Below are 27,962 nucleotides of genomic sequence, written 5' to 3'. Positions count from 1 at the left end.
CCCAGGCATACCTTATCTTGGCAAGGTGATGGCTTCTACAGCCCATGAGCTTGCCTCCCAGCTCATTCAGGCTTATCATCTTTCACAAACTGCACAGCCTGAAGTTGTTTGTGACTTAAAAAACTAAGCAAAATAAGAAACATTTTTCTAACAAAACTTTTTATTTTGTTTTACCACCAAATACAAGAACTTGGGTATGGTGGCAGTGATAACTTGCATACAACTGGTTATCAGCTAGAAGGCATGAGATGCCAGCACAGCACCTTTGTGCAGACTTCACCAAAGAAATGTCTAAATCTGCTTTCCTGGTAACATCTTAACCTTCATTCAGTGGCACTAGTTTAGAACTGGAACTGTACAAAAGTGAATGTCTGCATTAAGAGGTCACAGGCAACAGGATGAACTTTGGATATTGATTTGTCTGGGAATTGCCAGTATTTTGTTTCGTACATAATTTTGCCATGCTGCCACATGGTTCTTTTACCTGCTAAGTTTTTAAGTGAATGTCACCTACATTCAGCTTTGTTTTAAAAATTTAGTGAGTACTCAGACCATTACTAGAACTTGATGCATTTGTCATAAACCAAATTCCTGCTCATACCATCTTTAAAAAGTTACTCAAATATAAACTGGAAAAATGCTTTTATATATAGAATTCAATTTTTAATACTTCATACTCGAACTTTTTAAGACTACAAACCCATCTCAATTTTCCTTCCTCTAAGCCACCCAACACTAGCCATTTACCTGTTTAATATTGTAATACAGTATAAACATGTGACCAACAACTAACAATTTCAGAAAGGCAAATTTCTATAATTTCAATGAAAATATAAATTTGCTAGGTATAATTGAGATCATATTTATTCCCAAGACACTGTTGTATGACCTCAGTCCTGTATCTAAAACATAGGTTAAACCATTAATTTAGGCAGAAGATACTGTTGACAATTCTGCTGGCATCTACACTGAGGGGGTGGACTCCAGTTATTGTCTGAACATGTAGACAGGGAATAATATAACTGACATATATTCAACGTGTGAATAAACACAATGCAGCTCTACAGAAGCATGACTTGTGAGTTTAAGGGTTTTATTATCAAAGTCTTGTAAAACAATTTCAGAAACTGTACATCAACATGGCACAGACTGTAGCCTACTTTTGTTTTTTAACTGCACAAAAGTGAAGCTTGTAACTAAGGAAACAGTTGCCTACTTAGTCTGCATATAACATGGAATCACTGTCCATAAGATACTACTGCAATCAAAGTAACACAAATTTATTGGTTTTATACAACTTGAGATCAAATAAAAGTACATTATCAAGGAGATCTGTCGTATTTTAAAAGCACATGAAGGTCAATTTAAAATGCACCACCACTTCCTCTTGTTCAACAGTGAGCTTTAAAACTAATAAAGTTGAAAACTGAAAATCAGGACGAGGTCATTTTCTAGTGATGGGCTGCGTTCACTGGTAGAGTTGTGAAATAAATTATTGGGGGAAAAAACAAGTAGCTGTGAAAAAGTGAACAATTCTAATTCAAAACATCATATTTTACAGCCAGTTTTATTTGAAAAATTTTTACTGTAATTTAAAGCCTACTTAGCCATCAAAAAAGGTTAGTGCATATATAACCTTTGAAAGTTAAACAAAGCCACAAAAATTTAGCCACAAGGCTCAAAAGGCTTATCTATCACAAATGCTCTTTTCCAGATGTAACTCTAAGAATGTTAATTTGTCATGTCAACAAACAAGACCATTAAATAGGTCACTGTGTCAGAAAGTTTCATGACATTTGGGGTAACATGCAATCAGTGCATTCCCTACATGGCTCTATCACGGCAAGGACTCAAACTCTAGAAATACTCTAAGTGAACGCACTGAGGATCATAGACAGAGACAATCCATGCCTGTTGGAGATGCATGCAGCTGTTCATCTGTGTTAGAAGCAGCAGTTGCACAGCTGCTTGATCACGCAAATGGATGTAACCATGGCAATGCTGGTCACCCAGGTACCACTTTATAGCTTTTGCTATAAAGCACTAGAGGTCACGATCAGGTGTTCTGAAGCCATTGGTAATGTGCAGCTGTATACACTTAGGTGAGATGAACACACACAGCATTAGGGATCACAAGGAATGACACTGAGGCCCATCTGCAACCAGCCTTGGGCTCAGCTCAGTCACTCATATCCATGTCTTCTTCGTGGTGATCATCCCCGTTCACTTTGGACTCTCGAAGGTCGGCCAACCCCTTCTCCACAGAGCACTCCTTTGTTTTAGGGGATACTGCTTCTGTTGGTCTCTTCTCCTCTTTCTTTTCCTTCTCACTGTCATAGCCTTGCTCCTCTTCATCATAGTCCCGAGTCACCTGCTTTGCCAAGGAGAATGGGAAAATAAGCTTCTTCAAAGGAAAAACACTTCTTAATAAAATAGCAGCAGCACCATGGTTAGCACCCCAGCCTGTGTACTTACTTTGACGTCCTTGTCACTCTCAGACTTCCTTTCTCGATCCTTCTCCTTGTCTTTGCTCCTCTTCTTTTTACTTGTTGATCGTTCCCTTTCATCTCTACTTCGTTCTTTGTCCTTATCTTTCTTCTTCTCTTTTTTATGTCTAGAAAGAATAGTTAAAATGTGTTTATATATAAAGTTGCACTGTAGGAACTTCTGGCAGTTTCATTCCTAAGTGAGCCACAGGTCTTAGATGAGCTTAATCAAGCTCTCTATAAAGAATGCAAAAGCCCATTTTGAAACATTGGGTAATCAAAGTAAGAATTTAGGCTAGATAGAGCCCTAAAGTGCTTATCACCCCCCAAAAGTGCATACTAAAAATCTCAAAAGAACAATGCCTTAATTTCCCCCCACAGAAAATTACTGTATATACACAAAAAAATCTAATAGTTTAAAAAACATTAGTCCTAAATATTACAAATCAGATATAAACATATGATAACCCTACCTCCTTGGGGATGGCGAGCGGGACAGCTTTCTTTTAGGAGACCTGGGCTTTTTAGGGGATCTTGTACCACTCCTACTTCGCCGTCGTCTTCTTTCTCTAGAATCACAAATGTGCAAACTAGACTTTAAAATATAGTGTGGTCTCACCAGCTCCACTAGGAGCTTCCACAGCCCAAGACCTGCCTAATAAATCTGTTTTAGGCAATAAAAATCTCAAGCCTAAGAAAAGACTATTGTGATGGGTAGTTCCAGAAGGAATTCTTTATCATACTTAATGTAAAATGTGCCCCACAGCTAGCACTCTAGAGTGTTTTTACTTTCTTGATGGTATTTTTGAGACAGGGTCATATGATACAGTTTAAGTTAGCCTTGAACTTGGCATTTTCCTATCTTCAAGGACACCAAAGCTTATTTTAGTTTTCTTCTAAAAATTTTGTAGTATTGGTTTTCAAGTATTTGATCCAACTTTTCAAGTTTTTGAAAAACACGGCATAAACCTTCTGAGACATTCGTATGAGTGGGTCACACAAATGCTGTACCCAAGAATTTGTGAACAACTGATTGAAATGGAGTTGAACATTCAGAATGCTTCCTTTTTTTTCAGAATGCTTTCTATAAAGTTTGCCACATCACTTTATCATGACTGTAATAATTTATATATAGTTACTGAAGCCTTACAATGACACAGTCAGGCTTTAAAAATACCTCCCATTCATTTATCACCAACTTACTATCTTCTTATATTCTTGAGCCTAATAAGTGACTATAGGAAACATATCACTGTGAAGCTACTTGAACAACTCAGGATACCTTAGTCATCAAGACTTGGCTGTCTAAGCCTCCTTTTTTAACACTGAGGTTTTTGTCTGATTCTGGACTTCTTTGTGTCCTGCTGAAAAGTCATGCCCCAGGCTTCAGGTGCTGCTGCCTTACCTGCTTGCACTCCGAGAGCGTCTGGCTGTGCTGTAGCTTTTTGGTGGAGTTTTGGAACGTTTCTTTTCTTTATCTTCTTTCTTTTTGTCTCTAACAAACAAAATTTAATGAAGTGTGACGACTAACAAGACATTCAAAATGTAATCTCATTCTTCTTATGACAAATGGCATAAAATAAAATTTTTCTAAGCTTCCCATTTTTCTTGATAGTTCACCTAGAATTTATCTCCAATAGAAAAGTGGCCTATGTGCTGAGAAAAGTATTTAAGATGCAGGCTAGTTTCCTGTATTTGGTATTGAGTTCAATGGGCTTAATCACTGTTGCTGGGTCCTTTTCACTTGATCACAAGTTCCTGAACTCTGTCACCATGTCAGAATCCAATAAAGCACCACAGCCAATCATTTGCTATCACCTGTTTCCTTCAATGCACACATGCTGAGGAAAACACCCATCTCAGACTAAGTCAAATCTGCTACCTTTTCCTGCTACTGCATACTCCGCGCTAGTCAGTCACATCTGAAAACTCTCCCACCACAATGGATAGGTATCACACCACACTCAGGCTTAAAGCTCCTTACAATTAATTTATATTTAAATCCCACAGTACACACTCTCTACCTTGTCTCCTTCATAGTCTGGTCCTTGTCCTTCATCAGTTATCTTCTCTTGTCAGACAGCCTTTATTACCAAATCTCCCAACAGGCTCCAGTATACCTTCTCAAGTACACCATGCACTGTTAGTCTTTCAAGGCACAAGTGTGTGCTATACCTTTATATTCTCCCTTCAGTAACTGATCAATATACCTGAATTTGTTCGGCTATCACTGAACATGGTTCCTCCTTGTGTGACTATTCCTTGTTCTCAATTGAAAGGTCTTAAGGAAAAGAATACCAGGATTCCTTCTCTGTATATAAACAGTTCCTTTCCCACTAGTTAAGATACATGCTCACCAATGATAAATGGTTGAAGAGTAGGAAAACAGAAACTACTGTTACTTTTAGTTATTCAAAACTAGAGCACTGATTTAAAAGAATTTTTCTCTGAATGAAAAGATAGGTTCTTCTTTAAAAGATTCATTATTTATTTTTAAACTTACATGTATGTTTCTATATGAATTTATGTGCACCATGTGCCCAGAAGCTAGAAGAGAATATTGGATGCACTAGACCTGGAGTTACAAGTAGACGTTAGAACCTGGTGTCAGTTCCAGGAACCAGATCCAGGTCATCTGTAAGAGCAACAAGTACTCTGTTAACTCTAACTGATCTTTCCAGCTCCAAGACTAGTCCAAACCATAAATGATCTTTCAAGAATGTTTCCAACTACTGATGATGATATGAAGAGAAATGAACACAGCTAGTTGTCTGCTTAGAGCTCCTTGGCACACAAGGGATATCTAGGAGACCTAAAGCCACAACCACAGCAGTGACTGAATGGAAAAGAGGAGAGCCAACAAGGAAGAAGGTAACTAAGAAATGTTAGAGCGGCTAGAGAGATGGCTCAGCAGTTAAGAGCACTTGTTGCTCTTACAGAGGACTCAGGTTCAATTCCCACCACCCACAAGGCAGCTCACAACCACTGTAACTCTAGTTCCAGGGAATCTGATTCTCTTAGACTCTGTGGGCACCAGGCATGCACAGATACACAGACACACATGTAAGCAAAACAGTCAAACACATAATTTTTGAAAACAGAAAAAAAAATTAAGAAAAAAAGATAATGTTACATCTTCAGGGTGGCAGGAAACAAGAAAACTAAGAGCAGCATACTCAAGCCACGTTTCTTTTCCATCCAGTCTCCTCCCCATACCTCACCAATTCTGAAACAAAGAAGTCCAGCACTGGATTTTCAAGAACTGTGGCTGCTGCGACTGTTTTGTACAAATGTACCTAGCTTTGGATGTGCTCCTTGACCTTCTACCCCTCTCTCGGGAATGAGATCGTCTCCGTCTTGGACTTTTGGATCTCCTTCTACTCCTGGATTTAGAGTGGGACCGCCTCCTTGACCGGCTTCGTGACCGCCTAAAAATATAAATCTGTAATAAGTGTTCATAGATATAAAATGTTCACTGAACCCATCTCAGAGATAGGAGCTAAGTATCAAGCACTGGAGATAATTCTCCTCTTTTCAGTTGGATCATCATTTAGCCCAGTTATCTTCTAGACCTCAGAAATTACTGATGTGTGTTCATGATGTGCATGAATACCAGCCAAGGCTACATACTGAGACTATCTCAAAATAAGTTCCCCCCAAAAGAAAACACCAAAGATAAACAAAAATAGTGCAAAATTTAAATGTAAAATCCTATTTCTTCTATTAAGTTAAAACTTTAGATTGGTGAAGTACAACAAATCCTTGTTTTGGGGGTGATAAGTTATGTTGTAGAACTATGTAAAATGATATGAATTAGCCGTTATGACTTTCACAATGTTTAATATGGTCAAATATAACCTACATTGACTTTATTTTTTTAAAGTGTGAAAGCAAAGACTCCTAAGTTTGGAGGGAGACTCACTCTGCTACAGAAAACAAAACCTTACATATTACCCTTACAAAATATACCCTTGTAACCAATGCAGGAGATGAGAACAAATTCACTTTGCAGATCTAGATCTGACTTTGGGTGGTAGAGTCTAGATCACACAGGGAAAAGTTTCAAGTTACTTGTTCTTTTCATATAACTGTAACATTTTAGTGTTTCCTTTCAGTGAAAGAACTTAACACTACTTTGGTTTTAAGTAGGAATCACCTATTCACCCTATACCTTTCTCCTAAAATGCTCTAGAACTCCATGAGCTGCAATTACTAATGATTAGACCCACTTTACCTAGGAGGTGGTCTTCAAAGCACAGCTGATGGTCAAGAGAGCTAACCTGTGTCTGGAGGATGAGGGGGTCCTCCTCCTCCTTGAGCGTGACCTTGATCTTGAGTGTCTTCTCTTTTCTTCCTTCTTGTCTGATTAAAAAAAAAAAAAAAAAAAAAAAAAGCTGTATTAAGAAATGTTTAACTATGTGTGTGAGATTCAGGAATCAAAGTCCAGCCCTCCAGGTGTCCAGAAGCACATGTAACCAATGAGACAACATGTTGGCCTTCAAAGAATATTTATTTCATCCTTTATAAGATACCCTCAAATGCTATAAATGATCATATTTCCACTCTGGGAAGCTTCATAGACAAGATTCCTCAGCATTTAGTAAATCCTATAGCAATTTGTAATTGCTAACTAAGGTTTCATCTGCTATCTAATCTGAAATGCCCTTGAGGGCTCAAGCATCCCCCTAATTCAACTCTGTAGCTTTCTCATTTGGCCTTTAGAAGTCTCTACTGAGGGTGGTCCACAAATATACCTTCCATTCAGGTACTAATATAAACATTTCAAATCCTGATCCAAAGAAATGCTTTCACTATACATGACTATGCAAGTATATATAAAGGATATCAAGAACGCTGTCTTTCTCTAGCACCTAAGTATAATTTATGTCAAAATTTAAAGCCAAAGCCATGGCTCATTCTCCTGTCCCTATACCTTAGTGACAGAATCTGACTGACTTTAGGAATCCAGCTTTTTCTTAATACATGCCCATTCTTCAAGGCCATTCTCAACTGTACACTTAGAGCAAAACTGTCTCATTTCCAACATATCAAATTTCTTTAACGCAGGATCTAAGAGGCAACTAAAGCCATTGCCCTCTTCACATGCTCACTATTACCAAATGATGCCACTAATTTATTTGGTCATTTCATGCATACACTTTAATTTACAGGTATTTCACAAGTAAAGCCACACAATCATAGAACTCATTATGGGTAACCCACAGTCATTTCAGCCTCAGTTTTTAACAGAAGCGTTTAGACCTTCTATAGCAGTAAAAACCCAGCTGTACATCTAAGGCCCCATCACTTACTTGACACCTTATCAGATGACATGCTTACAACATCTGCTATCAGTTTATTTTTTATACTTTAAAATTACTTCCCAAGTAATAACATTTCCACTTACTAAGGAATAGGAGTTTAAAAAAATGATCGAAACATTTAAGGAAATGTGCTTCATTACCACAGATTTACATACACATAACACACATACACTGGGATGATTCATCTAATCAACCTCAAAAAGACAATTTGTCCAGAGCTAGTTTAGTGGTGGTTATACCTGCTTAGTATCCACAAGCCTCCAGGTTCCCTCTCGGCAACTCCTACCACCACCCAAAAGTATCTGATTGGCACTCTACTACATGATTTTTCTGTCTCAGAATACAGAAAGTCTTAAAAACAAAACAAAACAAAAAACGACAAGAATGTTATTCAACAACTTCTATATGTATGCTATTACCAGCTTTACCAAGAACTAAAATTTAACATTCAAGGAAAATGTGTATGAGCATTTTACCTGGCTCAATTGCGGCAGAAATCAGGGACTGGGCTTCACGAACTCTCTTCATGGCTTCTTCTATTTCTTTACTAGAGGTGTCTGACTTCAGACTTGGTGAAACAAGACCAGCTGCTACATGATTCAATCTAAAACAAGAGAAAAACATATCACCTTTGTAAATAATCCTTGAAAATAAAATACCAGGGACAACCATTTTAATAGCAGCATGCAGTGAAATGCCACATTCAAATATTTACAGAGATCTGGAGTTAAGAAAATACTTATTTAATTTTGGTAAATGCCAATATTAAAGAACGTATTGATGCTAAAGTTAACCTTTCATCATAGGATTTAGAAATTTTCTATACCTCAGCTTCTTAGGAGAAAGCACTACCTTTTAGACTACAGATGGGGAGAAACTAAGGCAGTGGTCAATAGCTCACAAACTTACACATGAAATCTTGACCACAAAAGTTAATGATCTGCCTTTAAATGTGTACACATGCAAGGAAAAAAGCAAAAACAAATCCAACAAACTAGATAACCTCAGTTATTGGTGGAGAGAGGAATGTCATCAAGAACAGGTACTAATGGCCCTTGAGATGACTCAGAAGCAAATGGTCTTACTGTCAAGCTCATCCAACTCCTTAAAACTGTCCTAACCTTAACACACACTATGGCTTGTATTCATGCACAGCACCCTTGCTAAACAGATTAAAAAAAAAAAAAAGAAAAAAAGAAAAAAAAAAAGAAAAAAACCCAAGGTTTTTTGGTTTTGTTTTGAAAAGGAATGCTGGGTATGGTGGCACACTCCTTAATCCAACTATACAAGAAGTAGAGGCAAGAAGATTTCTATGAGCTTTAGGATAGCCTGATCTACACAGCAAGTTTCAGGCCAGCCAAGGCTATATGAGAGTGGCATAAGAACCCATGATGCATTGGTGCTACGAATATGCTGGGCTTTGGGGAACAGTAACCAACTAAACCACGTTCTTTCTCTTGCCACGTTCCCCTACTTATTAATAGTGATGTTGACTAACTCCAGGGGACATGGAATAAAACTCCAATTTAGTCTACATTGAAAAGCCCCATGAATCTGTTATCATCAAGGAAGAAAAAATTCTAAGTACTGGGGTAAGAGTTTCTATAAGAATATGGTAGTGTTAGTCCCCTAACGTACTTTCCTTCTCTAATTCCCACTTCCCTCAGAGCTCAGACTCTGATCTAAAAACCAAGATTTTTTTCTCTGTGGTCCCTTCCCCAGGCTCTTATGTACGTTCCCCAATTCAATACACATACTTTGCCATAATGAATGCTTAATACTGATTACAGAAAATGCTATGTGTATTTTATTGGATTTTTTTTTTTTTTTGAGTCAGGGTCTCACTATGTAGCCAGTCTTCACTAGACCAGGCTGACCTTGAACTTACAGAGATCCACCTACCCCTAATAAGGTGTGTGCCATTATGCCTAGGCTCTAATGTGTATTTTGTATAAATCATCAAAATACAACTTTCATGCTATCACTCTATAACAAGCCACTCGCAATTATTAGGATACACTCAAAAGAAAACCCTTAACATTTGGGCTTATTTTTGGATTCCCTTTCTTGTTTTTACAATATAATACATAATAATGTATTAAGCATGTCCTAGGATTAGCTAATTTTCTTCTGTTAGCATAATATATATGTTATATATTACATATATAACAGAGTAACTGTTCTCAACTTGGTGGCAGTGGTCTACACCTGGAATTCCAGTACTTGGAAAGGAGTTTTGAGTTCAGGCTTGAGCACACAGTAAACATATGGTAAAGCTATATTACACAATAAGACATATCTCAAAAAGAAAACAAAAGTAAGTGTTCTTTTGACAGTTACACAGTGTGAAACCAAAAGAGACAAAGGAGATAGCTTACTTGGGATCAACAGTACTCATAAGTTTCAACAGCTGGTCTGCAGCAAGGGACTAAAAAAAAAAAAAAAAAAAACAAACAAAAACAATGAGCAAACAACACAGTGTTAAGTGACTGCTATTTTATTTTCGTAAGTTTGTTGAAAAGTTATAGGAGAAACTGGCAACCTATAAAGTGCAATGCTCTGTGTACATCCATGGCAAAAAGGTAAAATGCAAATTATGAATCCTAACAACGGGTGACTTTGTGGCTAAAGCTATGGAAGAGTGGGGAAGCTGTCAAGACTAAGGCTGAGCAGTCTAGGTTTATAAGGTCAGATCTTGCTTATTCTAAAGACTTAGAAAACATGAAACTCCTTAGAGTAATAGAACATCTCTAAAGTAAGAATTCTGAGAAACAAAATATTCTGTAAATGTGTGAAGGATTATTGACTGATGTAAATTCAGTGGTCATTTAAATCTCAAACAAGTTAACAGAATAAAAAGATTACTACAACACAAACAGCTAACCCTTGCTTTGAAATGCAAACCGAAGTTTAATGAAATAATACCCTACAAACATAAGTTTACAAATGAAAGGTATTGAGATATACCTGAGAGTTCAAGTTTGTTCCTGGAAGCCCAAGAGCAGCAAGGGCAGGATCAAGAGCTGGAGCTCCCAACGCAGCCAGGGGAACAGCGCCAATCTGTAACAGTCAATGGTTTCTTATATAAAACATCTTTAACTTTCAGCATTGGGTTAGACACCAACTTTTTCATTTATATCGGCTATGTGAACAGCTCAATGGTATAAAACCATTACTGCCATGGTTCAAATTCAGCTGTATAAAATATCTAAGAACAGGATAACTATGTCCCAGTAAACATATATCAACAGTAACAAAGGTTGTGGTTTGTAGTTCCTCACATCTGTCCATATGATAGTCAACCTTTCCTTTTCTTATAAAACATTACTCCTCTAAGATTTATAAGAAAAATGGCCTTCTCAATAGCTGCTTGAGTACTCACTGCATCCTCAATGAAAACCCAGCTCTGTGCTATGATGATGACAGGACCCTCAGTACACTTTACGTATGCGGTCTACTGACTATTGTTTGGATACTGACGAAGGTAGAGGCTTTTTGGAAGCCCCTGTATCTTGTCCTCCTATTGAATTTTAGCACTATCTTTGAGAGAAGACTTCCCAAAAATCTACTCAACCACACTTTGAAAGTGTAAATGTCAGTACTAAGTCCTCTGGTCAAATGTTTCTTTGTGCTCTTGTTCTGCAGCACTGTTCCTCACAGGACTGTTATCTACTCATTAGACGTACGGTAACCTCCACCATCCCTTCACTAATCGTCCATTATTTCTGATATACATTGCCAAGATCCTGTCTTCTTCCTGACGGAAGTTTTAATTAAACCACCACATGCAAAGTCTTACAGAGGCAGTCTGACTTTTCATTCATGTGCTGAAGTCATCAATTGTCATATACTACCACAAACACCAAATATACCCTTTCTAAATTCAATGGCGTATGTACCTGGGTAAGTGGGTTGGGGGTAGGCAGGAGTCCACCACCAGGCAGAAGACCTGCCACTGCATTAGCTGGTGCCAATAGAGACAAAGCCTTAGTCTCATCAGGAATAACTCCTGCAGAGAAACATCCTTGCATGAGAACACACTCTCTTTGAAGACAGAAAACACACAAAAACACCCAGAAAATGTCTCCCTGATACACCACCTGAGTTTGTTGAAAGTACTTATGTTCGCTAAAATATAAAGTTTGATCTCTATGATTATTTATCATTAATTTTATGTCAGAATGAAACTTCAATGTGTGAAAATTTGTTTCCTTTTTCTCTACAATGGTTAAGTTTCTAGAGTAAAAAAAATAGCACAATACACACTACTGTTTTGTTAACACTGCCAAGATTTCATCACCTGTACTCGATTTTTAAGTCATGAACCAAACGTAAGCAAGCACAGTCGGTTCTCCAGGGGTGTGCTCTCAACTTTCAAAAGCTGTTTTATGAACAACGACTCGTGTCGGCTGCTTCACTATAAAGCACACAGAAAAATCAAGATACACAAGACAAAAAAAGTTTGATTTAGGGGTTAATAATATGGTACAGTTACTATGATTTTCTTTACACCTACCATACAAATTTTGTAAAAATTAAAAGAAGGAAAGTATGTAAAGGAAATATTCTGTTGGAATCAAGAGTAGGGCTTTTGCTGACTCAACATGAATATGAATGTTTCTGAAGGTCTCTGAATACACAGGGGAAATGTGTGTGGGGGAGTGGAGGGGTAGGGAGGGAGAGGGAGGTAGAGAGAGAGAGAGAAGGGGATGGAGAGAAAGGAGGGAAGAGGAAGGGAGGAGAGACAGAAAGAGAGAAAGAGGGAGAGAATAGGTAAAACATGGCACATTCCTTACCTGTACAGTAAAATGCTTTAGGTTCCAATATGTGCCATGCTAACCAAAAAATGTTGCTATATAGTGTCAGTTTAATATCTAACTTGTTCAAAACTCCTTAAGCCCAAAACCATATGTATGCCTGCTTTTAAAGCCTAATCTGTGTATTCAGATAAAATCTAAAGGTCCTAAGACAAATTATTTATGTAGACAATTTAATTCTATCCAACAGCAAAAGCCCTATACAGATGGATTAATCTGTTAATGTGCCCAAGCCCCCAAAATGAGAGTTCAATAATACAATTAAACTACATATTTGCAAATACCAGTAGTATTTCTGTAATACATATTAAGAAACTGCATCTCATCATAAAACATACAATATGTACAGGGCACTTAAGAGAAACTGGATAAGCTGCAGAAGAAAACTGTTGGGTGGTATTTTCAGCAGGGCCTGGTATATAGTTCAGGCTGAACCAGGGAAAAGAACTGTAAAACACAACAACAAAAAAGAAAAACCACTGTTAAATAAAGGTAATGGTTCCTTCCACCTACACTGAGAAGTGCCGATAATATAAACAAATGTATACTACACAGCACTGCTATCTTGCTTGTGTCAGAGCTGTCATCAATTTAGATACCAAGAGTTATGGAGGGAAGGGGAGATGATCATTTGGATATAGGGCATTAATGCATCAATATTAACAAACCTACAAAGATAAAGGGATAATTTTGCATGCAAAATTATGTCTCAAGAGGATATATTAAATATCAACATATTACTCAAATTAAGTGCATCTGCAACATTTCTGGCAAACTAAAATCCTCTTGAATTTATTGAGAGACACCTGAGAGAAGATCTGCATCCATTAAAAAAAGTCATGCATCTGATCCTCTGATTAAAAAAGGACTAAAAACAAAACTACAATTTAAAAATAGCAATGAGGCCCCTCACCAGTTAATTTTCATGCGTCAAGAGTATTTTTTTTTACTGCTGCTTTGATAGAACCATGAAATACTGCATGAATGTGTAGAAATGAAAGAAAAAGAAACAGACAAAAGAAACAAACATTAACCGAGGAACCTAGATGCCCCCAAATCTATTACTATTAAGAGCACCTTCCACATCCAGCCATCTCTATGCTTTACCAAGTGAGGCTATTCTTACCGTATACTTTTGGTCTATTGTTCTAACACACTGACCAAGAGCCAACACCAAGTGTTACGAGCTAAAACCAAGTGAATGGTGACAAAGGGATTGAATATATCAGTTTACTTGTGGAAGTAACATTAATACAGCACATCATACCACAAATTAAATGTAGCAAAAACAGATTCCTGAACTAAGTATTTCTACAGCTCTACACATACTTCCCAAAACCTCACTTTCAAAAACACATCTACAAAAAATTACTATGGCTTAAAATAATTATAAAGACCCAGACATATGATATATATTCCATCCCAAGCTCATTGCATTATGGCTAACTGGAGCACTCTGCACATTACTCACATGACATGACCGTCTCAAGACCTACTGTCTACTTTACTCATCCTGAATTGAGTTCTGTAAGTTCTCTGTTGGTGTAAGGTGGTGGTTAAGTCTTATCTTAAAGAGGCACACTGAAATAAAAGGAATTGCTTATCCAAAATACACTAAATCAGCTGCTTTCTGACTTTTCTTTCATAGAAACATTGTTACTGGCCTCATATCTCTCATTTTAATACACTGTTACCAAAATAGCATGCCTTAACTCATCTCTGAATATAATTTCTTCAGAAAAACCAGTGGCAATTCTCTATGATTAGACATTTCACAACTTTCACAAAATATAGTGGCAAATCTTCACATTTGTCTTCAATTATCTAAGAAGCATCTAAAAAGCAACAATTACAAGATACAGCTTCCACTAACCAGTTTATTAAAGGAAAGGGAAAGCATGTAGATCATGGACAGTATATTAAATTATTAAGTTAAAATTCAATACGTATATCATGTCAATGATTTCCTCAAATAAAGATTTATAGTTACCAAAAGCAAACCAAGCAGCAGTTTACTGGGAACAAGCTAACTGTAAAGTATGCCTTAGAAAAGTTTTACAAAATGGCATTAAAATAGTGCTGTCCTGTCACAGTGGCTTTTAGATCCAAAAACCTGCTCATTTTTTTTTTTCTGACAAATTACTTTAACAGCCTAAAACGTAAAAAGAGAGAAAATGCAGTTAACAAATGGTGACAGCAGGAAACACTTGGGGGCTCGAGTGCTCGCTGGTTTAGTTAGTGTCTAGAGCCTGCAGCTGCAGAGCACCCACTGTGTCCAGCCATCTGGGAGGGTTTTGCATGTGCCTTCTCCACTACAAAAGTCACACACACAACAGAGAGAAGAGTTTATTACTTTGAGATATTCTAGAAAATATAACAAGAACAAGAAAATCTGCCATAAAAACAAACACCCAGTGCCCATCTGGCACCTAAACTATAGGAATCTTAAACTTTTACAAAAACTAAAATTATTGCAACCCTTGGTATACTGGAATTCAGCATGGGATTTTTGTTTTTGTTCTATTTTAAGGTAGGAGTGAGTGAGAGAATAAAGGAAATAAGATTGACTTAGCTACTGATTTTGGAACAAAAGTATCATGCATTAATTTGAAGGTTTCTGTGTGAGAATGATATGGTATGAATGTTTACCTTTGGGACATCTTAATACTTAACATTAACATATTTCAAAGTTTGGAATTCAGTTTTAAAAACTTAAAAACATTTTAAAGATAGCAAAAAGTTAATTACCCTATAAAACAGACTTTATTTCTCAGTTTTAGAATAAGAAAAAAAATCTCCAAATAATAATTATGGAGTACAGTATAACAAGGGTTTCAAAGTAATGCTTAGAATCTGACAGGCTAGAGATGCTTACTCTACATCTACGCTGTGGCCAACGGCCAGGCAGGGGTGCCCACATAGGTAGTGAAACAAAGCACAAACCTTCAGCATATGGAACGACTATCAAAGCTCTGTCAACGAACACAGTGTTTGTCAGATGCTGTGCCACAACTGCTGAGTCTGGATCATGGAACTTAACAAAGCAGACACGAGAGGAGACAGGCAAAGGCGAATCACTAAAAGATAAAGAAATATCATTAGAGAAAAATGGCACTGGCTAAAACAAATATACACCACCAAAATGACAATGTTCAGGTAAAATTACATAGATGCATGTTAAATTTGTTTTAACCAATTGAAAAAAGAATATCTTAATTGACCTGATGACTTAACAGAGTGAGACCCAGTGCAGACATGCTCCTATAATCACCACTTAAATTGTAACACAGCAGTTAAAAAACCGTTTCTTAAGTCAGAGAGACAACTATATCATTTTAGTGACTGTGCACACATGTGCTTGTATTGCTCAAGCCCAGGGTAGACACTGAACCACTGATCTATACAAGTGACAGTTCTGGTGTAGAAAGTTTTTATTATAATTAACTTCACAGTGTAACAAATGATTTAAGTTTTGTTTTGTTTTTACTTCAAAGGTAGAAAGTATACCTAAGCAGGCACAATGACACAGCTCTATAATCTCCATCATCCAGGAAGCTGGGATAGAAACTGTAAATTCCAGACCAGCATAGGCTACATTGAAACCTCGTCTCAAAACAAGAAACCAAAAAGATACATCTATTTGATAATCGATGAGCATTCTTGACCTGAACAACAAACCAATTCCATACCTTGACCCTACATCCGTAGAATATATAAGAATTCTTTTTTAAAAAAAGATTTATTTATTTTTTTATATGTGAGTACACTGTCACTGTCTTCAGACACATCAGAAGAGGGAATCGAATCCCATTATAGATAGTTGTAAGCCACCATGTGGTTGCTGAGAATTGAACTCAGGACCTGTAGAAGAGCAGTCAGTGCTCTTAACCACTGAGCCATTTCTCCAGCCCTATATAAAAATTCTTACGCACTTTAAACATGGCTTTCTATTCTTTTTTTTTTTAAAGATTTATTTATTTATTATATATGAATACACTGTAGCTGTCTTCAGACACACCAGAAGAGGGCATCAGATCTCATTACAGATGGTTGTGAGCCACCATGTGGTTGCTGGGATTTGAACTCAGGACCACTGGAAGTGCAGTCAGTGCTCTTAACCACTGAGCCATCTCTCCAGCCCACAGCTTTCTATTCTAAAGCCATTGTCAGACAAAATAAAAAAGTACATACACGGGCATTTATACATGTTATGCAGCACCTCCTCCCTACACTACACTTTAGGAAGAGGACATTGCTTCTATAGACAAGTGATAAAGTGCAAACTATGGCAGTGAAAGATGATAATGAAGAACAGGCTTTTAAAAAGATATAATGGGTCAATTCCTAGCATAAAGGCAAGGATTGCCTCCTAGACCCAGACCACAGGTTACTTGGGAGACCAGTTCCCCGGGACAGTAACAATCTCATAGTCCCTGACTGTGGGAAACTCTATCCGGGATCCCTGACAGCACAGCAACATTAACCCTTCATGTATGTAAATATAAACTTAGGGTACAGAACCAAGCAAGAAGGCAACTGCATCCACAAAGCCGAATGCTCAATGTCTCTAAAAGGATAAGGCTTTTTTTAAAGACACGGTGTTATGTAAGTTCAGGCTAGCCTTGCTTCTTCTGCCTACGTCTTCTTGTTAGATTATGTGGCTCAATGAACACATTAAAAAATGTGTCTAGAATTTGAGAAAAATTTCCAATCAGAAACAGTGAAAAGAATGTCCTAGCATGGGCACTAAGACAGCTGTTTTGTTTTTTTCTGTCACTGATTTTTAAAAAAAATTTTAACCATTAAATTTACAAAGTTCTTCAAAATGAAGTTACCTTCTGTTCTTAAAACCCAACAGAACACCACCTTAGGAAATTATAGGCATTCTTTAACACTGGTAACTAGTGTCCAATTTGCAGTAAAAATGCCTCTCCCACCCCCCGCAACCACCACAAGAACAAAAACTCAAACCACTTCTTAGAATGAAAAGATGGTTAAGAGCACTTCTTGTGGAGGACCCATGTTTGATTCCCAGCACCCAGATGGAGTCTTAGTCTATAATTTCAGTTCGAGGGGATGCAGTGCACTCTTCTGGCTTCACATCAGGCATACACATGGTACAGACATACATGCATGCAAAACACTCACATACTGAAAAGGAATTTTTTTTTTTAAAAAAAGAGACCATTCTTGAAGTATATATAAAACATTTTTTTTTTTTAGAAAATCAGAAAACATTGCCTTCAATATATGTCCCACTTACCAAATACATTTTATTCTGGGTAAGGACCACATTTAAAAGCATAAGTATCTTTACCCTAAGAAGCAAGGTAAGAAAAACAGTTCCCTTATGCTTCTGCTGCTGAAAGAATTTCATAGTATCTTCTAAGAAGCACATAGAAAGTGGTGAATTCTGGTGTTTAGCAAGAGCCCACTGAATCAGAATCTCTTTCCCCCAGGAGGGACTTCATTCTTAAGACCCCCCCCCCATTCATGGCCACTCAAGTGTAAGAACTTGTGGTTTAGGTTATCACACTACTCTTTTAACACTACCTTAGTACTGTGTCAGGCACTTCTAAGCAGAAGACTTTTGAGCTTTATAAACAAGGTATCTCTGAACCCAAAAGGCAGCACAGTAACAATCACTTGAGAACAATTTTACTGACGTCACATGACTCTTCCTAATTATAGAATGAATAACTCATTAAAGTACATTTTTCTTGAAAAGTGGGTGAGATCATTAAAATGATCGCTGATCATGTTTGGTCCGTGAAGGCTTCAAATGAATAATCTATCTGTTGACAGTAACCTTCAAATACAGCATAACACTGACATGTTTCACTGGGATCCTTACCTAGATAAGCATCCCATTGTGAGATTCCTTTAAAAAAAAATACTAAATACTTTATTATCCACTTCAACAATGATACAATGAACACCATGTCTATAATCATAGCACTTAGGAAGTAAAAGCAGCAGGAGGTCAGCATAGCCTATGTTAAAACCGCCTTAAGAAGCCCTTGCCTGGCCTGAAGTGTTTTAGTAGGTGTGTATGGGGCATGCATTCTTCAAAATGGAATGCTGATGAACTCAAGAATCTTGCTTGGTCTATGAAAGGGAAGGCTGACCTTATTCTGTGAATTGGTGACAGCTGCTGTGCTACTGTTTGAAGGTGAGTACACAGTACCCTATTATCATTTCAAGGAATAAACAAACCCCACAACTATTCAGCTTATGATGGAATTAGCCATGTCATCACAAAAAAGAGCGGACTCAAGTCCATCATAACCCCCTTTAAGGTATTGTCCACTAGCTAGGTCAAAAAGGGAAACCAACCAACCAATTAATCAACCAAAACCCAAAAAACCCAATACAATTCCCACTTTTATCTTTTATAATACAGTATAGAGATGCTTTGGAGAATAAACAAAGTGAGTATCTGCAGCACTAATACCTCAATTAAGTTAAATATATCATTTTTTGCTGTTTTAATATCAGTTTTAGGAGCAATCTGAAGGGTAGAATGCTCTAAACAACTGTTCCTAAAACGCTTTGAAACTGTTAACCCAACATTTGCATGTTTTCTCTAAAAATTAAGAGTACATAAACGTCAAGCATTAACAGTAATGTAAAAGTATTTCAAGTAGGGAAATCATGAAATGTAATAATTAACACATAGGCTTATATGATCAACATCCGCACGATAAGTGATTACACATAACAGAAGACTGTGATGATTCTAATTTCTTATTTTGAATTTAAGGGACAGCATAAGTCCGCAAAATCTGGTTGGCAGTTTTTACTAACATTGACCACTATCTTTCCACTAAACTTTATAATTCTTTCTAGAGGACACACAATTATTTCAAATGTGTATTTTCAACTTATCTTCATAACTTCTTTGTTCTTTACAATGAACATTCGTTGAATACTATTGCAATAAAGACCACTTTTAAAACAAGACAAAAGCCACATAAAACCTAATTCAAATGTAAACATTCTGTAAATTATTTAAGCACACCAGGATTCAGTTATGATGAATTTCTGAATTATATAAAAACTCAGCATTCAGGCCTATTGATTTAGTCGTCTGTTGAAGGGTTAGGGTTTGATGCTCTTCCCTAGTTCAAAAATCCCTTAAGGGCAATCCTGATTTACACTAAGTGACTATAGCAGCAACAATTTTACTTCCTTTCTAACAAAGCACTGAATTAGCTTTTCTTTTAAAAGGGGGATTTAATCGAAACATTAAGTGCCCAAAGCAAAATGATAGTATAAACATCAAGAAGAAAAACATTCCTGAAACTCCACTCTGGCGCTCATCCCCGGCTTGAGGCCTGGCGGGCCCGCGGATTTTCCACGCTAGGCTCGGCGGACCGCGCGCCTCGCCTCACCGGAAGGGCCGCGGGCCCGCAGCGACCTGGTACTCACTCCGGCGGGAAGAGGCGCAGCTCGTCGATCTTGCCCAGGAAGCCGAAGAGCGTCCGCATCTGCTCTGAGCTGGCGCTCGGGGACACGTTGGTCACCTGGATCACCTCGGTGCCGCCGCCTGGCCCGCCACTGGGGCCTGGGCCCGGGCCTGGCGCGCTGGGGACCACTGCCGTGCTGCTCATGGCGCGGGCTGCCTCCTGCTCAACACATCAAACACAAGACAGAGTGAGAGCGCGCGGCACCGGCCGCCGGCCGCACACAAACGGCCGCCGACCTCGCGCAGCGCCGCCGGCCCACAATTCCACACGCCCGCCCGCTCGCGCATGCGCCCAGATCTCGGAAGTACGCGTCCGGTTCGCGCTCCCGCAACTGTCCCGGCTGTGCCCACCCAGCAGAGCCACCTTAGAAATGGTTCCTGCTTACTCCACATCGCACCAGAAGCATTTTCAGGCAGAATCCCTCCACCTAGGCGCTGAAACCTCCAGCAAAGACGGTTTAGCACACACTCCCTGGCTCTCTGTACGCTCACTGAACTTTAGCTTACCTTTACAAGTTTTACAGTTAGTTCTTCAATATATTACAGTATATGGTCACTCACACCTGCTTTAACACGCGTATTCTTCACTACAAAGACAAAACAAAAACCCCTGCCTTATTTCTTAAGCCTCATCTGAACTATTCCAGTTCTCCAACATAAAGACACAAAATTACTTTCTTCATGCCTTTATGCAAGCCACGAAGTTCCCTTATCTCACTGCCACCTGTTAGTAACAGCACTTCTTTTATTCACACAGCAGAAAGTAGCATAGTTTTAAAGTTACTGTTCAGTGAGCACTGAACACCTGAACACTCACACCAACTACTTTAATTAGTCATTTATCATACAGGCCATGCTAATTTATTTGACTCAAAACTACTGAAAGCTAAAAATCTCAGACTTTATACGGAGAGTTACAAATCTTTACACTGGCAGATAACTCTTGGCCAATGCTGACAAGAATGCAACTAGCTTGTTAGGTCTACTCACTAGTTCAGTGACTTAGTTCTTAAGCACAGAAGGGAGGGGCTGATTAATGTGCCTCATCAGAGTTTTTTTTTTTTTTTTTTTAAAAATGATCACTCATCAATCACTCCCAAGATAGTGTTAAGTAGTTTCTTGATGAATCAGAGGTATCACTCACTGCTAATTAGATTCTCATAGCTCAACTTCTTAATATCAGAAGTACATACAATGCACTATACATGCAATAGTCAATGACAGAACAAAGAGCACAATGACAAGAGCTCAAGCTTTGTCTTTTGATTTTCAGTGTTATTTAACATCAATTTGTTAGAAAGGCAGGAACATGAAAATCTTTAATATTGCTCCACATTTCAAACAAAAAATTTTATTACTTATATTTATTGTGTATGTGTGTGCCATGGTGCCCTTTGGAGGCATCAGTTCTCTCCTTCCACCATGTGGGTCCCTGATCCAACACATAAATAATATAAATAATATAGCTAAGAGCAGGTGACGAAAATTTTAAGACAAACAGCAAGTGTATCCAATCTATGCCAGTTTAAGTGATTTTAAGATTTGCCAGAAAAGGCAAAAGAAATACAGAATCTGGAAATAGGCAACAAATTCATCTCACCACTTCTCCAGTATTATATATAAAAGGCACCCCAAACTCACTGTCTCTACTATATTCCAGGGATTTCTGAGATGCTAGAAGTATAGTATAACAAATATAACACAGAAAAAAGACAGCCAATGTTCCCAATCTATTGGAACTGTAGTTCTATGACAAACTCTCTGTAAGCAAACATAAAGATGGAAGAAATGCATGTACTAAAAAGGCAAGACTGATGTAGAATCTGCAGATTTTAGAACACAGACAGAGCCAGATATTTGCCTTGTCAATTTCTCATTTTAAAGGCCCTAAAGAAATGTCCGACTTTCTTCACTGCTACATAGTTGTCATTTACAAAGTATTCAACTGAGAGTTGCATAATTGAGTCACAAAAAAAATTGCAAAAAACCCCACCCAGTCTCATGCTTTAAACAAGTATATCCTTTTATGTTGGATCACATCCATAGCTATCTAAAGGTATGTGTAGACAGGCAGTTTGGACACCCCTACTTTCACAATTATGAAAGTTTCAAGAACTATGCACAAAGAATTATCAACTCATCTTTTCAGACAAGTTATGTTAGACTTTTATTGATTTTTGAAAGAATGTCTCCAGAAGCTCAACCTGACTTGAAGCTCACTGTGCAGTAGAGAAAGACCCACTTCCACCTCCCAAGTGATGGGATTATAGCCTATTCTAGGACAGTCCCCACTCCTAGGTTGCTTTTTTGTTTTTATTTGTGTGTGTGTGTGTGTGTGTTATGTGTCTTTGAGACAAAGCTGTAGCTCAGGCAGGCATTGAACTTTCTGAAATGCTCCTGCCCCAGCTTTCCAAATGCTGAGAGTACAGGCATAGATCATGTTACCCAGAAATCCAATCGAATCTGAATGACAAATATTATCAATCATATTTACAGTCTATTTCTAATCAAAATTGGGTGAAAAAAAAGCTTTGTTCCAAAATGCAAAATCCAAACCAAACAAAAATAAATCAAGTACAAAAGCAGGTGGATCTCTGCAAGTTCAAGGCCAGCCTGGTCTATGGAGGGGGTTTAGGGATAGTCAGGGCTACATAGAGAAACTGTCTTGAAAAACAAAAAATAAGTAAAGCAAGTGGTTTAATTATGTGTGTGACATGTGTTCATGAGTTTTATCTGTGTGTAGGCCAGAGGCTGATAATGGGTGTCTTTCTCAGTTGCTTTCTAAATTCCCCCCACCAACCAATTTGGCTTTTTAAAGCATCTTAATGACAAAGGCAATTTGGAAACCTAGCCACAAAAGGCATTCATTCAGAAATGGCTGAATTCAGAATGTATAGGTGTACATATGCGGGGGCACATGTATACATATACACAGCAGATGATCTTTGAAACAGAGCTCTTCTTGATACTTGGTATCATATTTTTGCACACCTTATTTTTTGAGATAGAGTATCTCATTGCATCACCATTAGCACTAGTCAGCTAGCCAGTAAACTCCAGAGCACCTCCTGTCTTCACTTTCTCAGTGCTGGGAACAAGCATAGCCCCACCAGGTTTTTAACTTATGTGCTAAGGATCCAAACAAGAACTTCACTGAATGAGCCATCTCCCTAAAGCTTCTATTCTTATTGTTGTCTGGCAGTCACTTGTCAATTCTAGTAAACTTTTTAAAAACTAGGAGAGACTAGTGATTACTCTCAGCATTCCTCTATTATCTGACAAATCCTTTCATTTTGAAAACATTATCCTGTGGTAATGCTATTTATTGCTTACATGGAAGAATTAATTTATGCACTTTATATTTGTATTTATATTTCACATGTTAACATGGCAAACTCTTACTACAAAGATTATGCACTTTATGTTAAAACCTTAAGCTATAAGAATACTGTAAAAAGTTGATATTTGTAAACTATTAAGTGATAGTAAGATGTCCCCTCTTCCCAGAGAGATTTGGGATGTCTGCCTAACTATCAGCATGCTTATAGACAACTGCTAATAAGCAGTTCTGATACACTGAGAACATTTCTGCAGAAAATTCTTTTAGGAAGAGTGTCACTGTGTTGAGAGCATTATTCTGATTTACAAAACACACAAATACTTGAACATATCTTCGATAAACAAATTGAAGTTACTGTAGTATGACCCAATGAGCCATAATGAACACAGAAAGTACATATTTGAAATAATCTCAACAGCTGGCAAAGGACAGGCACAGTAAGCAGGAGTCTGTAAATGCCATTAGCCAGTCTGCTCAGGCTAAAGCCTTAAAGCACTTTGATGACATTTGACTGATCAAATAAGTAGTTTGTGGGAGAGAAAAGATGATGGTAATACTTCTGGGAAATAAGGAGAAAGGAAAGTAAGGCCAACATCTCTAAGATGGAAAATAAGCATCTGTATTATGGTAAGTAAATTAAGTGTAGAGTGAAAAACAGGTATTTCTAGATGGTGGACCACAAGAAGAGTTTACACATTTGCACTTCTGTATTTAAATATCCACCAGTATATGCTACTACATTTAACTGTGGGTTAGCTGGTTGGTTTGTGGAGACACATTCTCACTTAGCAGTCCAGTCTAGACAAGTAGTCTCAAACTTGGAATAATCCTCCTGTCTAAGTCTCCCAAAACTAAGGTTACAAGTATGAGTTACCAAGCCTGGCTATATCATTGCAATATCTTCACCAATGGAGAAAACAAACAAAACAGTTCAGACAGACAAAAAATTGTAGGTCAAGGAGAACAACAAAAGTAACCAAAACATCCAGAAATCTAATCATCAAAGCTTAAATTAACAGTCTGTGATTTTCAGTAAACTATCAGATTATTTATACTTCATCAACTTAAATAGATTCTAGAAACATCTTAGAAAGTAGAAAAGAATATATTAGAATATAACAGACCATACATTAGAATCATGAATGTTAGAGCAGAGTGATTGCTTCATCATTCACAAGCATGGAGAGAAGCAATGAAACACAAATACAAAACCCTAAATACTACACATTTTCTTCATCAAAACCAAGATGGCTAGCCACAATTCCAATAATAGTAACAAAATATAAATCAAAGCTACATTTAAAATTGGGATTAAAATGCTAAATATATTTATGCCTTGCCTTCAAAGGCAGTCCTGACTGCTTTTAGAAGTCAGCTGTTATGAAGACAAATCAAAAGCTGAATTGCAACCCAAAAATTTGAAAGAAAATTAAATATATTCTTTCAATAACATTTAACATAATATCAGCTTTCATAGATAAGGCAATATTCTGAAATATAAGAATGAAATTGGCTAAACATCCTTGTCACAAAAATAAACAGAAACGTCTGCAAAGTAAGTTCTCTCTGCTTATTTTGTATTTTGCTAACAAGAGTGCTTGAAAACGCTGCACAAATTAACCTCGTTTTCTCTTACTAGAATTGAAACTACTTATTTTAATAAGTCAACAATCAACTATAGCTTTCAACTGTGAAAAAAGTCTAATATTTACACAAGATTTCATGAGTAACACAGCCATATTAAAAATGTACTATTGTATGTTAAGAATGGATTTCCCTATCTTTATTTGATGGTCTTACTTTCTGTCATGAAACAAAGTAGAACTTTCTGGGTGACTTGATTGCTTATGTGTTTTGGTGTCATTTTAAAAAAGATATTAAATAAAATGCATATAATAGACCATAGCCAAATACCTCCATAACAAAAGGCAGGTGTACCTAATCTTCAGCAGGACAGAGGAGGGCTCCTTTTCACTATTTCACAGAGCTGGTGATAGACCCCAAAGCCTTTGCAAGATATGCAAGTGTTCTATAACTGAACTGCATCTCAGAAGATGTGATCTTATTTTATTTTATTTGGTGTTACTTCAATAATGCAGAATGTCAAATTTTAAAAAAGATATTTTTATTTATATATACGTGTGTGCCTGTATGAGATTTTATGTGCACCATATGTGTGGAGATGCTGGCAACGCTAATATTCTCTGAAACAGAGTTATAGGCAACTGTGAACTGTCTGATGTCGGTGCTGTGAACTGAAACAGGGCCCCAGAAAGAGGAGTAGGTGCTTTTAACCATTGAGCTTCCCAATTGTCCCCATATTGTCTAATTTTTAAACCAGCAAATACTTTGAGTGCCATTACTGAAAAATGTGTTTCATTTTAAATGCATTAGTCTTAAAGTAATTCAACTATCATAAAGAACTAGTTCTCAATAATACAGCCATAGATATTTCATAAACAAGCTCAATTCATGAATTAGCTTCCAGTCTCCATCAATTAGCAGCAAATACACAATTTTCTCAAATGCAAGAGATAATCTTGGCTATAATTTATTTTCCACATGCTATATAAGCATAATATACAATATATTATGAACTTGTATTAGCCAAATCCTTATGCCAGTTCATACATATTGATATAGAAATATGCTAGTGCTCACTTTTAATCTTAACACTTGACAGGCAGTATGGATTTCTTCAAGATGGAGGCCAATGTGATCTACATAGGCTAGCTAGGGCTACACAGTGAAATTCTGTAGACTCTAAAATGAAACAAAACACCCCAAAATACATTTAGGTGAAACTACATGTGTGATACAGAATCAGAATGGTCACCCCCAATCTACTTTTCAACTAATACCATTCTCCTCATTAGGGTGACAAGAGTTATGCAGCCTTCTCCTTGCATATGTTCTTTACATTTAAAAGAAGGGGAAAAAAACCGGGGCTGGAAAGATGACTCAGCGTTTAGGAGCACTTAATGTTGTTTTTTTAGAGCACCAAAGTTTGATCCCAGCACCCACATGGTGGGCGGTTCACAATCATCCAATAACTATAGTTCCAAAGGATCTATCTTCTTAGGACAAAAAGGCAAACACCAATACACATAAAATAAATTAATTTAAAAAATCATTTCTATGATGGCTGACGTTTTGTTGATGGTTAACTTTATGTTTAAAAGTTAAAATCTCTGTACTTAAGAGAACTATAAAGCAAAATTGGATCTCTAATGTTAAGGATAAAATTTTTTTATTGCTGTTTCTGCTTGTACATAAACACATAGTCATTTTGTATTCTTTGCCTTTATAAATCCCTGACTGAGGTGGCTGGACGCTGCATTCTAGTGAATCTCTAAATATCCCCAGACCCATAACCATTTAGCAGGTAAAGACTGTTTACTGTCAAGCTTGGTGGAAAAAGAACCGACTCCATCAAGTTGTTCTCTGGCTTCCAAGAGGTACCAGGGCACGTGAAATCCTATTCATGTGTACAAAAACAAACACTACACTTAAGAGGAATGTAATATAAAATCAATTCCAGTCAAAGAATTTGGTGCAGCGCTGGACACAGGATTCACACACGGCCTTGTCCACTTTAGGGAGCTACATCCTCAGCCCAGAATAGTTGAGGGCTACTTCTTTGTTTGAGGAAATACTTCAAGACGTTGTAAACTCTAGGAAAAACTAAGCAGGAAATCGCTACTTATTAAATACAATTTTCATTTTTGTATTTCCAACAAAAGCTACGCATTTAAATTTTCTTTTCTTTCTTCGTTTTTTTGAGACAGTGTTTCTCTGTCGCTCTGGCTGCCCTGGACTCGCTTTGTAGACCAGGCTGACCTCCAACTCATGAGATCCACTTGACTCTGCCTACCTAGTGCTGTGTTTAAAGGCGTGTGCCACCACGATAGGTCAGTATTTACATTTTCATTATCAGAAATTATTTTTAAAACTTCGTTAAGATTGGATTATCCAGAAATCAGTGAAAAATGAGCTTCATAAGCGTGGGGTCAACTGCATCAGTTAGTCTGTTAGCGGGTAGGTTTCGAAGTCCAAGCTGCTCGTAATACACCACAGCTTTTAGCTGTCAGGTGAGTACACATCTTAAGGTCCAAGCTTCGTGTCTGTCACTCGCCATCCTGTACTCCGATATCAACTCAAGAACACGGACTCGCTGAACCCAGCAATCCCTAGGCCTGGCGCCTAGGGCCACAGGCCGCGCCTCAGATTTCGACACCGCCACGTTCTGAAGCGACGTTGGGTAGCGCAGGCGTGCCCGACAGCGCTGTGTAAGGAGCCCACGTCCGCTCTGTCTCCCTCGCCCCCGCCCCGAGGACCTCTCAGCCCGTTAGACGCACTTACCCGAAAGAAGTTTCTCCTAAGTGCGAGGTTGGTGAGGGCAACGGAAGGGCTCGTCGGTCCTACGGCCCCGGGAGCTGGCGGTGACGACATCAGCACGCGCAGCTAGGGCAAGGCCCGGATTACTGCGAGCCGGAAGGGGCGGGGTTACCAAACTGTGGCACCTTG

General features: G+C 37.8%; 1 protein-coding gene across 5 annotated transcripts; it reads right to left on the bottom strand.

The window, feature by feature from the left end:
* Positions 1-1,072: 1,072 nt before the first annotated feature.
* On the bottom strand, positions 1,073-27,921 carry Srsf11 (serine and arginine rich splicing factor 11). Of its 5 annotated transcripts, XM_028777601.1 has the most exons (14): positions 20,059-20,255; positions 15,571-15,704; positions 13,541-13,603; positions 12,111-13,074; positions 11,710-11,819; positions 10,778-10,870; positions 10,189-10,238; positions 8,287-8,414; positions 6,767-6,848; positions 5,783-5,914; positions 3,892-3,981; positions 2,960-3,055; positions 2,476-2,614; positions 1,073-2,374 (listed from the first exon to the last, which is right to left on the bottom strand). In XM_028777601.1, the coding sequence occupies exons 7-14, from the start codon at positions 10,206-10,208 to the stop codon at positions 2,180-2,182; spliced, it is 882 nt and encodes a 293-aa protein (XP_028633434.1). In that variant the 5' UTR covers positions 10,209-10,238; positions 10,778-10,870; positions 11,710-11,819; positions 12,111-13,074; positions 13,541-13,603; positions 15,571-15,704; positions 20,059-20,255; the 3' UTR covers positions 1,073-2,179. The 5 variants fall into 5 exon arrangements, with proteins under 5 accessions (XP_028633434.1, XP_028633432.1, XP_028633429.1 ...); XM_028777599.1 differs by lacking the exons at positions 12,111-13,074; positions 13,541-13,603 and adding an exon at positions 27,798-27,921; XM_028777596.1 differs by lacking the exons at positions 12,111-13,074; positions 13,541-13,603 and adding an exon at positions 27,798-27,911 and having other exon boundaries at positions 2,960-3,076.
* Between the last annotated feature and the right edge of the window lie 41 nt (positions 27,922-27,962).

Source organism: Grammomys surdaster, unplaced genomic scaffold (assembly GCF_004785775.1).
Source record: "Grammomys surdaster isolate TR1022 unplaced genomic scaffold, NIH_TR_1.0 311, whole genome shotgun sequence".
Classification (NCBI taxonomy): domain Eukaryota; kingdom Metazoa; phylum Chordata; class Mammalia; order Rodentia; family Muridae; genus Grammomys; species Grammomys surdaster.
Note: the sequence above shows the minus strand (reverse complement) of the source record. Positions and strands in the feature narration are given on the sequence as shown.

What these genes read in the sequence shown, in the direction of transcription:
- Srsf11 (XM_028777596.1), bottom strand. Translation starts at nt 27,887, where the DNA reads ATGTCGTCACCGCCAGCTCCCGGGGCCGTAGGACCGACGAGCCCTTCC. An exon ending in GAACAAACTTGAACTCTCAG is followed by an intron (nt 10,239 to 10,777) that starts GTATATCTCAAT and finishes TTTTTTTTTTAG; the next exon opens with TCCCTTGCTGCAGACCAGCT. An exon ending in CGCTCGCCATCCCCAAGGAG is followed by an intron (nt 2,615 to 2,959) that starts GTAGGGTTATCA and finishes TATTCTTTCTAG; the next exon opens with ACATAAAAAAGAGAAGAAGA.